We start from the raw sequence: 13422 nt of genomic DNA, 5'->3' as shown, positions 1-13422 counted from the left end.
TTGAACAACCGGAGCTTGGAGAGTGGAAGATCTGACATTTGAGGAATAGATGGCTTGGCTCTCCACTTCCTACATTGAAAACAAGACCACTGATGTTTTTTTACGGCTTGTCTCCCTCTAATTATCCAGTAATTGCGTCGAAGTTCTGAGAAAACTCTCTCTGGACCAGGATGGAAAAGTTTCTCGTCACAGTCCTTAATAATTAACTGGGTCAATGGATGTTTGGGGTCGAGGACGATTGGATGAACCATTCCAGGTTCCATATCCTCTACACGCCTGAGCTTACCGCCCACTACAATAAGTCTCGTTTCTTCATTGAATTCGGGAAAAAGTGTTAGGAGACAACTTTGAGGTTCAATGGGCTTTCCTTTCGTTAAACACTGATACTCGGAGGGAAAACTTTGTTGCTGGGCTTGTCTCAAAAGGAGATTTTGGACAGAAGAGGCATCACGAGAGTCCTCACTATGTTGTCGCAGTAACACATTTGTTGCAAACTGTAACTCTGACCATGATTTAAAACAGGCAGGATCTGGGAGTACAATATCATCCAATTGTGTTAACCCACAAAAGAGTGGTTTACGAAGCTCAGGATCAGGACTAGCAGATGTAGATACTAGATTTTTGGGCCATTCATCTGGAGGAAATTTCAGAAAGGTTGGACCTTGTCGCCATCTATGATCAGGTTTGGCTAGCTCTACAAGAGTTTTGCCTCTCGTAATGTCATCTGCTGGATTCTGTGCAGATGGAATATATCTCCAAGAAGAGGGATCAATGAGCTCTAATATTTCAGTGACTCTATTAGCTACAAAAACTTTGTAACGTGCGAGTCGGACCATAAGACAATATTTGTCAAAGGATGAGTCAATTCATTCTGCAGGAGTTTACAAAGCTGTGCACCTGTTAGAGCAGCGCAAAGTTCAAGACGAGGGATGGATATTTGCTTTTTTGGGGCAACTCGAGATCTTGCCATGATGAAGGAAGTATGTACTACACCCTTGTCAGTTCCCATTCGCAAATAGGCTACAGACCCGTATGCGCTCTCTGAGGCGTCGCAAAATATATGCAACTCTCTGGATGTGATTTGGTCGGAAGGTAAACTTAGATAACAACGTGGAAGCTGTATTAATGACAGGTCAGGGAGCTCAGTTTCTCAAGCCTTCCAGGCCTGTTGAATAGGATTTGGCATAAGGGGATCATCCCAGCCCCGGGACTTCATCCAGCATTGTTGTATGATGACTTTAGCTCGTGTTGTAAAGGGGGTTATGTAACCCAATGGGTCATACTGACTGGCGAGAACTTTATATATATTACGCAGAGTTGTTGTCTTATACTCCACTGTTCGGGATCGATACTCTAATGAATCAGAGGGACAGTGCCAACTCAGACCCAGAGCTCCTTCTTTGGGATCTAAACTGTCTTGATTGATCCACAGTTCAGCATTCTCAGACCTGGCTTCAGGAGGGAGATGTCGGACAACACCAGGCTGGTTACTTGCCCACTGTCCAATTTCAAATCCTCCACTCATCAGTAAAGAACGCATTCGGTCTAAGAAGTTCTTAGCAGATTGCACATTTGGGAAACTCTCTAAGCAGTTGTCAACATAGAATGACTGAAGTACAGAGCTCGCTATATCTTCATACCCTTCTTGGTGATCATGGACATGCCTTTGTAGAGCATATGTTGCGCAACATGGACTACATACCGTGCCAAAGGGCAAAACTTGCCATTCGTAGATGTCGGGTGGATTTGTGCTCTGCATATTGCGCCACAGGAAGCGTAGGAGAGAACAGTCTTCTGGTAATAGCCTAACTTGATGGAACAAGGATTTTATATCCCCACTAATGGCCACTGGGCACTGACGAAACCGGAGTAGGACACCAAGTAAGGAAGGGCCCAACTGTGGACCAGGAAGAAGTTGACTGTTAAGTGACACACCTTTATATTGATAGGAACAATTGAAGACTATTCTCTTTTTTCCATTATGCTCCACAATATGATGAGGAATATACCACGATTCATCAGATGAGTCATGGGGAAGTTCCACTTTGGAAACATAACCGGATTCCTCCAACTTAGCAATCTCTTGGTTGTACACAGCAGCAGTTTTAGGATTTCTCTTGAGGCGTCGTTCGATACATCTGAGAGAAGACATAACTGCATTTGGTGAAGCCCGCAGCTTTATGGCGGAAGAAGCACGCAATAACGGAGTGGCATATCTTTGCACACCATCCACATCAACTTTTTTAGACTTGGAGGCCAACAATTCCATAGTGCCTGATCTTGCTTAGACCTAGTAATGACTTTCTCATTCCTGAAAGGAAGGATGTCTACTTTCCATAATTTCTCCACATCATGGCGAAGTTCTTCTAGGGGATTAGCGATGGTAAAAAGACACTGAGTCTTATCAGTGTTAGGAATCGGTATTGGGCCTTGAAGTACCCATCCTAACCTGGTCTGTATTGCAGCTGGAGATTTAGGAGGCCCGAAATACACCTGATCAATGGGATTTATCAGGTGTGGATAGTCTGCACCGATAAGAACAAGTGGTTGGACATTAGAGAAGGCTGGAAGGGGTAAGTCTCGAAGATGTCTGAAACGTCTCTGCAAGATCTCAACAGGATACGTCTGTTCTGCCAGTCCCAATCTAGCAGCAGAAAAGGCATTGGAAATGGAATACTTCTTTTCTGGATTGGTCATGGAAGATATTTCAAAGGTTACGGAAGAACCTTCAAGTGCAAGGGTATCTTGACGTACAGTTCTAACAATTAGGGACTCAGGTACCCCATTGAGGCCCAAAGACTCAGATGCTTGAGATGGCATAGGTTTGCAAGGATCTTCCTTTATAATGGAGAAGTACTTCAACAACTTTAAGCAGTACTCTACCAGAACCTCCAAGGCGACTAAGATAGAATGTACCGTTATCTTGGTCACGACAATTAACTCCATGAAGGATACCAAGATGTCTGCCTTTGCACTGTGGACAGGGTTTCTTCAAGTCACAGTTGACAGCTAGATGGTTAAGCCCACATCTCCAACATCTTTTGTTCTCTCTAATCCATGCATCCTGGTGTCTTCTAGAGATTTAAAAGAGGGGCACAGGCCAATGAAATTATCTCTACTAGAACAATAGGCGCATGAATATTTGGAACTCCATTGTCCATCTCTCACATTCTGGGGTTGCTTATTAGTGGATCTTGGCACAACAGAATTACTGTTAACTCCGTACAAGACTGTTCGAGTGTTAACGGAAGTCTTTGGTTGAGGTTTACTCAGGAATGGTTTTGAGAAGTCACTAACCTGATCAGCCATTGCTTGAGACTCAGCTTCTTCTTGGAGCCAAGCGGAACAGCTAATCAGGTTGTAGCTTTGACCCTTTAGGATTGTACGGGCATAACGGGCAAAGTTGGTCACATGCTCTGTGGGCAGTTTACTGAGTAGTTGCTGTACATGAGAAGCACAGGATAATTCAGATTTAACTTGGTCTTGGCCCGAAGATTGGAGCATGCCAACCAAAGCTCGAACCTTTAATGCGAAGCTACTAAATGCTCTGCTGTCACCTGGTCTCACCCTGGGGAGAGCTAGAATGGCTTTGATTTCTCTCAACACTAGTTGGTGAGGTTGCCCATATTTCTGCTGTAGTGCAAAAAGAGCCATACTGTAAGGCCTAGGATCGTTAGCATAAGCTAAAGCTAGATCACGAGCTGGAGAAAATTTTAAATGATCTAACAAGATATGGAATTTGTAATGTTCTGGCTCATGGGGTGACAACAAATTTGTCAATGCTAGCTGCAACATTGCAAATTCTTGGGGATCATCATTAACCAGGAAAGGAAAGGTAGGTCTCTGAACACGAGAAGTAGGATAGGAAGGAACAGGATATGATGCATAATATGGTTGGGAATATGGATAAGGATGAAGGAATGGAATTGCAGTTGACTGGGTAGTGGGAACAATCGGTTGAATATGTGGGGCAGAAGGTTGTACAACATCATTCCCTACCTGACCTACAGATTGCATGTGAGGGCCTACATTAGCTGAGGCTACATGAGGAATTGCCGAGCTAAAAGATGGTCCTAATGGCTGTGAATACTGAGGAACAGCATACCGAGGCTGTGGAGGTAACTGTGCTGATGTTACTTGTGAGGATAACTGAGAATGAACCATGGCAGAGGAAAAGGAACTACATGGTAAAACTGGTTGTGGTGGACCATTTGGTTGTACCAACACTGGTGATGTTTGCACTTGAGGGGACTGACAATTAGAAGGCCCAGGAACCAATGGAACAATAGAAGGTTGTAACATACTAAATTGTAGTTGTGATGCTATATCATGTGTGTGCATCTGTTGGGGTGGAATACGCAACAATGAGGAAGGAGGAAGAGGCAGAGAACTAGGCCTACTAAATGGAAGCAGTGAAGGAACAGTTGAGAGATACCTGTCCTACAGTTGACAGTTGACAGAACAGTTGACAGATACCTGTCCTAACTGTACATGTGCATCAGATACCTGTTAGGCGTGCGCGCGTGCGATCGGTTGTTTGTGTTTGTAGCTCCGGAGAATTTCTTCACTAATCCTTGATTTTCTTCTTTACCACTTATTTATAAACAAGCACTTTCTATTTTTATATTATGTGAACTTATCCTCGATAGTATTCCTTATAAAAAACAATTGGATTGCTTTGATATCGCTACTTATATCCAACCTTCCTAATCCTGGCTACTAGCCTTTAGCCCGCTAGCATTCCACGCGTGCCCTCTCGCCTATTGATCGTCTCATTTTACACCCGTTTCACTGAATCCTGGTTATTTCCGACATTTCAATCCTAAATTAGTAGTGATAGTTGTAGTATCACTACTAATTTACTGATCATCTGTTATAATGGCGAACATATCAGATGCGTGTCTAACATTACCTTTGAGTGCAGGTGAAGACACATTCGAGCTCTTCACGGTGAAGCAGGAGCTGGAATACGTTGAGAAACAGATCCATGGTCTGCTGGTGAAGCAAGCCGAGCTGTTGGATCGACGCTCAACGCTTGAAGCATCACGCGCCGACGCTAACAAATCAGTGGTTAGTGACGTTAACTCTTTGACTCCGAGTTCGTCTACTCCGTATGTTACTCTGCCGAGGAAGACGCGATCATCTCAGGCTTCATTCACTCCAGCACCGAAGCAACATGGACCATGGATCACACAGCGGAAGACACGAGCCAGGACCAGAGCTGCCTCTCCGCCCCTCCCGGTCTTCGAGATCTCCACCCGGAACCGCTTCTCCCCTCTTCGCGAGCCGGAACGCGATGACGCCGTGATCATCGGCACATCCATGGTCCGCCATGTCCGCGCTAATTCGGATAAAGGTAAGGTGCGCACTCACTGCTTTCCTGGTGCTCATGTTCTTGATGTCGCTGCACAGGTTCCCGAGATCCTGAACGGGGACGAGCGCGTCGGAGCTGTTGTGCTGCACGCGGGAGCGAACGACATTAGGCTGCGGCAGACGGAGGTTCTGAAGAAGGACTACAGGAGCCTGATCGAGACGGTACGCAGCACAGCGCCTAAAGCAGCGATCATCGTGTCTGGACCGCTTCCCACGTACAGACAAGGACAGGAAAGGTTCAGTAGACTATTTGCATTAAATGAATGGTTAATGTCATTGTGTAATGAACAGAGGCTGCACTTTGTAAATAACTGGCATCTGTTTTGGGAAAGACCGAGGCTGTACAGCACAGATGGACTCCATCCCAGCCGAATCAGAGCGGCTGTGCTGTCGGACAACATTTCCAAGACATTACGCACCAGATGACTAATGAGTCAAAGTCCAAATTACAGCCTTTGCGGTCCAAACTTAACTAATAAGCATAGTGTGGAACATTATATAGAAACTGTGTCTATTCCTCGTTTAGTGAAGCCAAACAATAAATCTAGTGTAGGATCTAGCAAAAATCTTATTGTAATTAAACCAGAAAATCTAAATATCAGTGAACAAAAACAATTTCTAAAGCTAGGTCTTCTAAACATTAGATCGCTCACACCTAAGGCGGTTATTGTAAATGAAATGGTCACAGATAATAACTTCGATGTTCTGTGCCTTACTGAAACCTGGCTTAAACCAAATGAGTATTTCGGTCTAAACGAATCTACTCCGCCAGGATACTGTTATAAACATGAGCCTCGTCTGATCGGTCGTGGCGGCGGTGTTGCAACAATCTATAAAGATATCTTTAATATTACTCAGAAAACAGGTCACAGGTTTAATTCATTTGAAGTACTTGTGCTAAATGTTACGCTCTTAGATGTAAGAAGGAAATCCATATTATCTCTAGCCCTGGCTACTGTATATAGACCTCCAGGGCCATATGCTGAATTCCTAAAAGAGTTCGCAGACTTTCTCTCGGATCTATTGGTAAATGTCGATAAAGCAATAATTGCTGGAGATTTTAACATACACATAGATAATAGAAATGATGCTTTAGGGGCTGCGTTTACAGACTTATTAAACTCCTTTGGGGTCAAACAAAACGTCAGTGGTCCCACTCATCGTCTAAATCATACACTAGATTTAATTATATCATATGGAACCGATCCAACTGATATAGATATTATACCGCAAAGCGATGATGTCACTGATCATTACATGGTGACTTGCATAATACGTACTGATGAAATATGTCATGTTGCACCACGTTATAGACCAGGCAGAACAATCCTTCCAACCACTATAGATGGATTCTCAAATAGCTTACCTGATCTATCTAAGCTGCTAAGTGAACCCAAACAAACAGATGAATTAGAGGAAATGACTAGCAGTTTAAGCACCATTCTTACTAGTACATTAGATATTGTTGCGCCAATTAGATTAAAAAAGGTTCGAGAGAAATTAAAGCACCATGGTACAACAGTGCTACGCATGCTATCAAGAGAGAAACTCGCAATTTAGAGCGTAAATGGAAACAAACTAATTTAGAGGTCTTTAGAATCGCGTGGAAAGACAGTATGTCACGTTATAAAAAGGCCCTAAAAACAGCCAGGGCTGAGCATCTCCGCAAACTAATCGAAAATAACCAAAATAATCCAAGATTTTTATTTAACACCGTGGCTAGACTAACAAATAAACAGACATCACCAGAGCAAAATATACCGTTACAGTTTAGTAGTAATGATTTTATGAATTACTTCAATGCGAAAATAGAAAGCATCCGAAACAAAATTATAAATGTACAATCCGCTATGGTGTCTTATGATTCAGCTTCAATTATGGCCCCTCTAGAACAACTACACCACTTTACAACGATAGGACAGGAGGAGCTAAATAAACTTATCATTGCATCTAAACCAACAACATGTTTATTAGATCCAATACCCACTAAACTACTGAAAGAACTATTACCTGCAGTGGAAGAGCCTCTCCTCAATATTATTAACTCGTCTTTATCTTTAGGTCATGTCCCAAAAATATACAAGCTGGCTGTAATAAAACCGCTCATTAAGAAACCGCAATTAGATCCAAATAACTTGGCAAATTACAGACCCATTTCAAATCTTCCATTTATGTCCAAAATACTTGAAAAAGTAGTGTCCGCTCAATTGTGCTCTTTTTTGCAAGAAAATGATATCTATGAAAAATTCCAGTCAGGATTCAGACCGCATCATAGTACAGAAACTGCGCTAGTTAAAATTACAAATGATTTACTTTTAGCTTCTGACCAAGGCTGTATCTCAATACTAGTCCTACTTGATCTTAGCGCTGCGTTCGACACTATAGATCATATAATACTCTTGGATCGACTACAAAACTTCACCGGTGTCCAGGGACAGGCATTAAGCTGGTTTAGATCGTACTTATCGGACCGTTCTCATTTTGTCTGTTTAAATGGGAAAAAATCAAAGATAACGTCAGTAGACTATGGAGTACCGCAAGGATCGGTTTTAGGCCCTCTGCTATTCTCAATATATATGCTGCCACTTGGTAATATTATAAGAAAACATGGAATTAATTTCCACTGTTACGCTGACGACACTCAATTATATATTTCATCACGACCAGATGAAAACACTAACTCAACTAAAATGACAGAGTGTCTCAAAGATATAAAATGCTGGATGACGCGTAATTTCCTGCTATTAAATTCAGGTCCAAAAAACTACTCACAAAACCTCTCACAATTCAACTTTAGACGGATGTCCTGTTACTTTATCCACTACAGTAAAAGACCTGGGTGTTATATTAGACCGCAACTTGTCGTTCGAAAATCATATTTCATATGTTACAAGAACAGCCTTTTTCCACCTTAGAAACATTGCTATGCTGCGTAACATGCTATCTATTTCTGATGCTGAAAAATTAGTTCACGCATTCATGACCTCGAGACTAGATTACTGTAATGCTTTATTAGCTGGTTGTCCTGCATCCTCAATAAACAAGCTACAGTTGTACAAGTTGTACGGTCAAGTACAAAATGCAGCTGCTAGAGTTCTTACTAGGTCAAGAAAATATGATCATATAACACCGATTTTATCATCTCTGCACTGGTTACCTATTAAGTTCCGCATCAACTACAAAATACTACTACTGACCTATAAAGCCCTAAATGGTTTAGCTCCTATGTACTTAACGGACCTTCTTTCGCCCTACAATCCACCGCGTTCCTTAAGATCACTAAATTCAAGGCTTCTGGTCATTCCTAGGATATCGAAGTCCAGTAAAGGAGGGAGTGCGTTCTCGCATTTAGCTCCAAAACTCTGGAATGGCCTTCCCGATACGGTCCGAGCCTCTGACTCGCTGACACAGTTTAAAACTAGATTAAAGACGCTTCTCTTTAGTCAAGCATTCACAAAATGCTTACCTTCTAGTCCTCTGTTATGCCATACAGAACCGTTTGCCACCGAAACTGCTTAACGCACCCAGGGGCGCAACTACCCAGTTTCAGAGGGGTATGCAGCAACAATTTTAGCAATTTTATTTTTTTAAATATTTTAAAATAAAGGAAACTTTCATAATTAGTTTTGCACTAATTTCTATACTTGATAAGCGCATAATGACATGTTTCATGGGCCAGTGTGTCAGAAAAAAAAAACTAAAGCTGACTTTTTTTGACCAATGCATTACACCAGCACAGCGCCGCCAATTAAGCAAAAAACAAAACAAAAACCAACAACAAACAAATGTATGAGTTTTGTTGGCCGTTAAGACAAATAAATTAAAAAAAGGATTAAATGTATTGGCTGAAAAGCACGTCGGCCCAGCGGGAATCTCCCGGTAGTCCCGATGGCCACCGAGATATAGATAGCCTACATGCCTGGATGTCACATTTTAAATCCTACCTTGGCTTTCAGCAATGCATGCAGTTATTTCAATTTACATGCCATCTCCTTTTCTCTCTTTCTTTTTCTATTTGTAGCCCCACAGCATTTTGTTTTATCCATCTTTTTCGACGACAACTCACTACTTGTACCTCACTACCTGCTCGCTCAGCGCTCACGGCGCCCCCGCCCGCTCGCGATATTACCCGCCCCCCTTCTCCATGAGGGCGCCTACTCTAGCCTGGCTGTTAGTCCTCTAAAATTTTATATAACATTGAAGGAATGCAGAAATGGCACAACGGCAGCTACATATAGAAATACAAAATAGCATATATATAATTTTTTTTTTTTTTTACCATCGCTTTGGTGCCCCCCATTGTGCTGCGCCCCTATGCGCCGCATATAGCGCATACCCACTTTTTGCGCCACTGAACGCACCAGTGGGGCTCGACAGCCTTTTAGACAAACGGGTCGGCGCGTATGGTTGGGTTGCGGAGAGTTCAGGTTACGGAGAGTTTGTGAGTTATAACGGAAATCATTATGAACATCAGCTATGCTAATTATTTCCCATCTGCCTTTCTGCTGTTATCTTGGGACGCTTGTCCCGAGAAAAATGGCGTTCGTCAGGTCCAGTTTTGTGTCCAGCACGGGGATTTCGGATGCCCCAACGCCTGTGATGAGACGACTCAACGCCTGCGATATGTTATGGCGCCGTTTTATTCATAAACAATATTTATATTTAATATTTATATTTAAACAATATGAATGTAAGCCAGAGGAGAACTGGCCCCCGACTGAGCCTGGGTTCTCCCAAGGTTTTTTCTCCATCCAATCTGATGGAGTTTGGTTCCTTGCCACTGTCGCCTTGCTTTTGGCTTGCTTTGAGCTTGCTCAGTTGGGATTATTTAGTGTTTAGCAATGTTGTTGATCTGTGTTGTGCTACTTTCATGTTATCAGTGTGAAGCTGCTTTGATACAATCTGTATTGTGAAAAGCGCTATATAAATAAATGTGACTTGACTTGACTTGACTTGAGGAATTACATTTCTCACATGTAGGTTTCTTTTCAGCTGTCTTAATACATGCGCACAATTCTTGAACAATAGATGGATTAACTAAGGCATTATCGTCATCATCAGAAGCATCATCAAAAGACTCAGAAAATTCAGAATGTCTGGAAGAAACTACTAACTGTGACATTTTAGACATCATCTCACCCTTAAGTCCAAGTATTTCTTGTTTAACATCCATATCGAGCAAATCATGTTGAGGCTGTTCACAAGGAGCCGATGAGCTTGGGGAATGTCTTAAAGGTGGATTTTCATACTGCGTTTGGTGATGATCACTTACAACTAGTGTTGGTGAGGGAGGTGGAGGAGGACCATATTCTCTCACCATACAGTCAACAAAACGGGCAGGAGGTCTTCTGCTTCTTAGGCTGCGCCGGATTGCAGGTCTTGCATGGTAATCCATTCCACCAAATTTCTACCTCCGGCTCGAAGGACCATATGTTGGATCTCAGATGTTAAATGTATCCAAAGTTCGTTGGAGCTGTAGAAACTTGATGGTGTGTCTGATTAAAACACATGGAAAAAATACCAGTCCTTTGCTCTCTTTTATTTTCAGTTCAGGATGATAAAGTCTTAATTCACATGGAGCTGACACACATGATGCCAATGAACAGATGTTAATGGATGGACAGGATAAACAGGATGTACAAGATGGTCTTTAGTCACTACAAACAATACAATAAAGGAAATTAAACTCATATAATTCATCAGTAACATATTATCAACAACATATATTTTAAACAATTGGCAAAACAAACTTACTCAACGCATCCTAAGGAAAGGACATGGTTGGGTGTCCATTCCAACCGCCAAAACTCACCAATACAAAAGAAAAAAAGGGGAGGAAGTGAGGTCTACTTATAGACCTTGCCCAGGGGGTGTATGGGTAATGTAGTGAAACTGACAAAAGGATTGTGGGATATGAAGTGCAAATATGTAAGGAGAAAGAAAAATAAATAAATAAAAGGTATAATTAAAGGATCAAATTCACAACAGTACCTAAAGGGTGCATATTGGTACCTTCATGGTACCATTAAGGTACCAATATGCATCCTTTAGGTACAAAAGAGAGTGTACTTTGTTTACGCATACACATACCCACACTCACACCCGCTCACATTCACACTTAGATCAAACACTTAAATCACTCTTAAGTTGTCACTGCTGGAATTAGATTTACAAGATTGCTCACTACTGCACTATGTTGGTTTGTTTGTATGTATGTCTGACTGTTAAATAAAAATAATAATAATTTAAGCAAAAATAAAAATAAAAATAAAAAGAAGAAACTCTGGATTCTGATAGAGGGCCATGAGACTTATACCTGAGTGCAAAAATTGAGTCTTTAGACCCTTCCAGAGCTGAGATATTGAGATTTTTATAGTGGCATAAATGCTGCTTGGGATCTCAATATCTCAGGTCTGGAAGGGTCTAGAGACTCCATTGTTGCACCCAGGTATACGTCTCATGGCCCTCTATCAGAATCCAGAGTTTCAAGAAGATCAGAGAAACTTTTTTTTGCACCTAAAAAGTCGACAGGGGTACGTTTTTTTGGGGTCGAAATTTTGAGCTTCTTGAAACTCTGGATTCTGATAGAGGGCCATGAGACTTAGACCTGCGTGCAAAAATGGAGGCTCTAGACCCTTCCTAAGCTGAGATATGGACATCCCATTGTCCAAATACACTACCCAAATCCCAATTCAATAGATTGCAGGCGGGATTCTGTCCAAATTCAGTTTATTGCATGAAGGCAAGGGTTAGTACTTTTCAAAAATAGTGGGTTATTGGACAAATAGTGGGTTCGTGGGACGGGGCGTGCCCGGGGACTAGTCCGATGCACACAGGAAATGGCTCTAACATGAATGCATTGATCGATTCCTAGGTTTGTTTTGTCGTGAATAAACAAATGTGCAATATATAAAGGAAAAACCTTACGATTAAAGTTGTAATGTTATAATGTTCAATTTTTTGTTCTAAAAAAAGAAAGATGCACACAGAAAATGATTCTAATATGACCAGATTGATTGATTCGAAGATATTTAGTTTGTTACAAACAATGTGCAATCTGTAAAACAAAAACCTCAAAATTATAGTTGAAATGGTATACTGCTGGAATTTTGTTTTTGACCTTGAGAAAGAGCTTAAAGTATAGACCAACAAATTTTATGTTTATTTATTTATTTCATGTTGGTACATTTTTGGGAAGTACACCTGTTTTGACCTGATGTCCATTGGAATGGACAAAAAAAAAATCACAATGAAAGCAATTATATAATTTGTTTTTTCATTTGTTTTCATTTATAGAAGCCTCATGAGCTGGGAAAATGTACTTTTATATTTTTCAGAAACTTGAAACATAATTCAGGTCTGAGGGGGTTAATACAACTTAAGTGACTGCTTGTGTAACGTTTCCGAACTTTGTAAAGTCAAAGTGTGTCTGCAAGACGAGGTAGTTGCTGATATCTACTGCCTCGATGGCAGGAAAATATTTCAATTCAGTTGAAAAATAGCTCCTCTTCATAACGTAAGGATCACGTTCAACATATGTTTGATATTTTGTTTCTTTCTTTCTCTTGTAATAGCGTATAAAGTAGTACAGTACAGACTTTCCTCCATCTCGTCCATTGAGCTCTTCTTCACTCCCTGTCCTCCATCTGAATTCCGCGCGTCATCATAATCACGTGACTGGAACCCAGCTATACATACATTCCTACATCTATACATGCAGTACATCCACCCATACATACCTATCTTCCTACCTACATCCAGTACATCTGTACCTATCTATCTATATACAAGCATGCATGCTTCCATTCCTGTATTCATCCATCTCTACCTACCATACCATAAATGAATGTCATAGTTCACCAAAAATGAAAATTCTGTCAGTAATTACTCACCCTCATGTTGTTCCTTGTTAAAGACATCGTTGAAATAGTCCAAGTGACTACCGTGGCTCAATATTAACTTTATCAAGTGACTAGAACACTTTTTGTGCGCAAAAACAAGCATAAATAACGACTTTATTTCAACTATTAATTGTCCTTCTCTCTCTGC

General features: G+C 41.3%; 1 protein-coding gene across 1 annotated transcript; it reads right to left on the bottom strand.

Annotated features, from left to right (window-relative positions):
- Positions 1–2327: 2327 nt before the first annotated feature.
- On the bottom strand, positions 2328–11542 carry LOC148969468 (uncharacterized). The gene is made up of 3 exons (XM_089126237.1): positions 10322–11542; positions 3298–4440; positions 2328–2366 (listed from the first exon to the last, which is right to left on the bottom strand). The coding sequence occupies exons 1-3, from the start codon at positions 10766–10768 to the stop codon at positions 2328–2330; spliced, it is 1629 nt and encodes a 542-aa protein (XP_088982363.1). The 5' UTR covers positions 10769–11542.
- Positions 11543–13422: the final 1880 nt, after the last annotated feature.

Source organism: Pimephales promelas, chromosome 23 (assembly GCF_988280905.1).
Source record: "Pimephales promelas chromosome 23, fPimPro1.hap1.1, whole genome shotgun sequence".
Lineage (NCBI taxonomy): Eukaryota > Metazoa > Chordata > Actinopteri > Cypriniformes > Leuciscidae > Pimephales > Pimephales promelas.
This window is presented reverse-complemented; position numbering and strand designations above follow the sequence as displayed.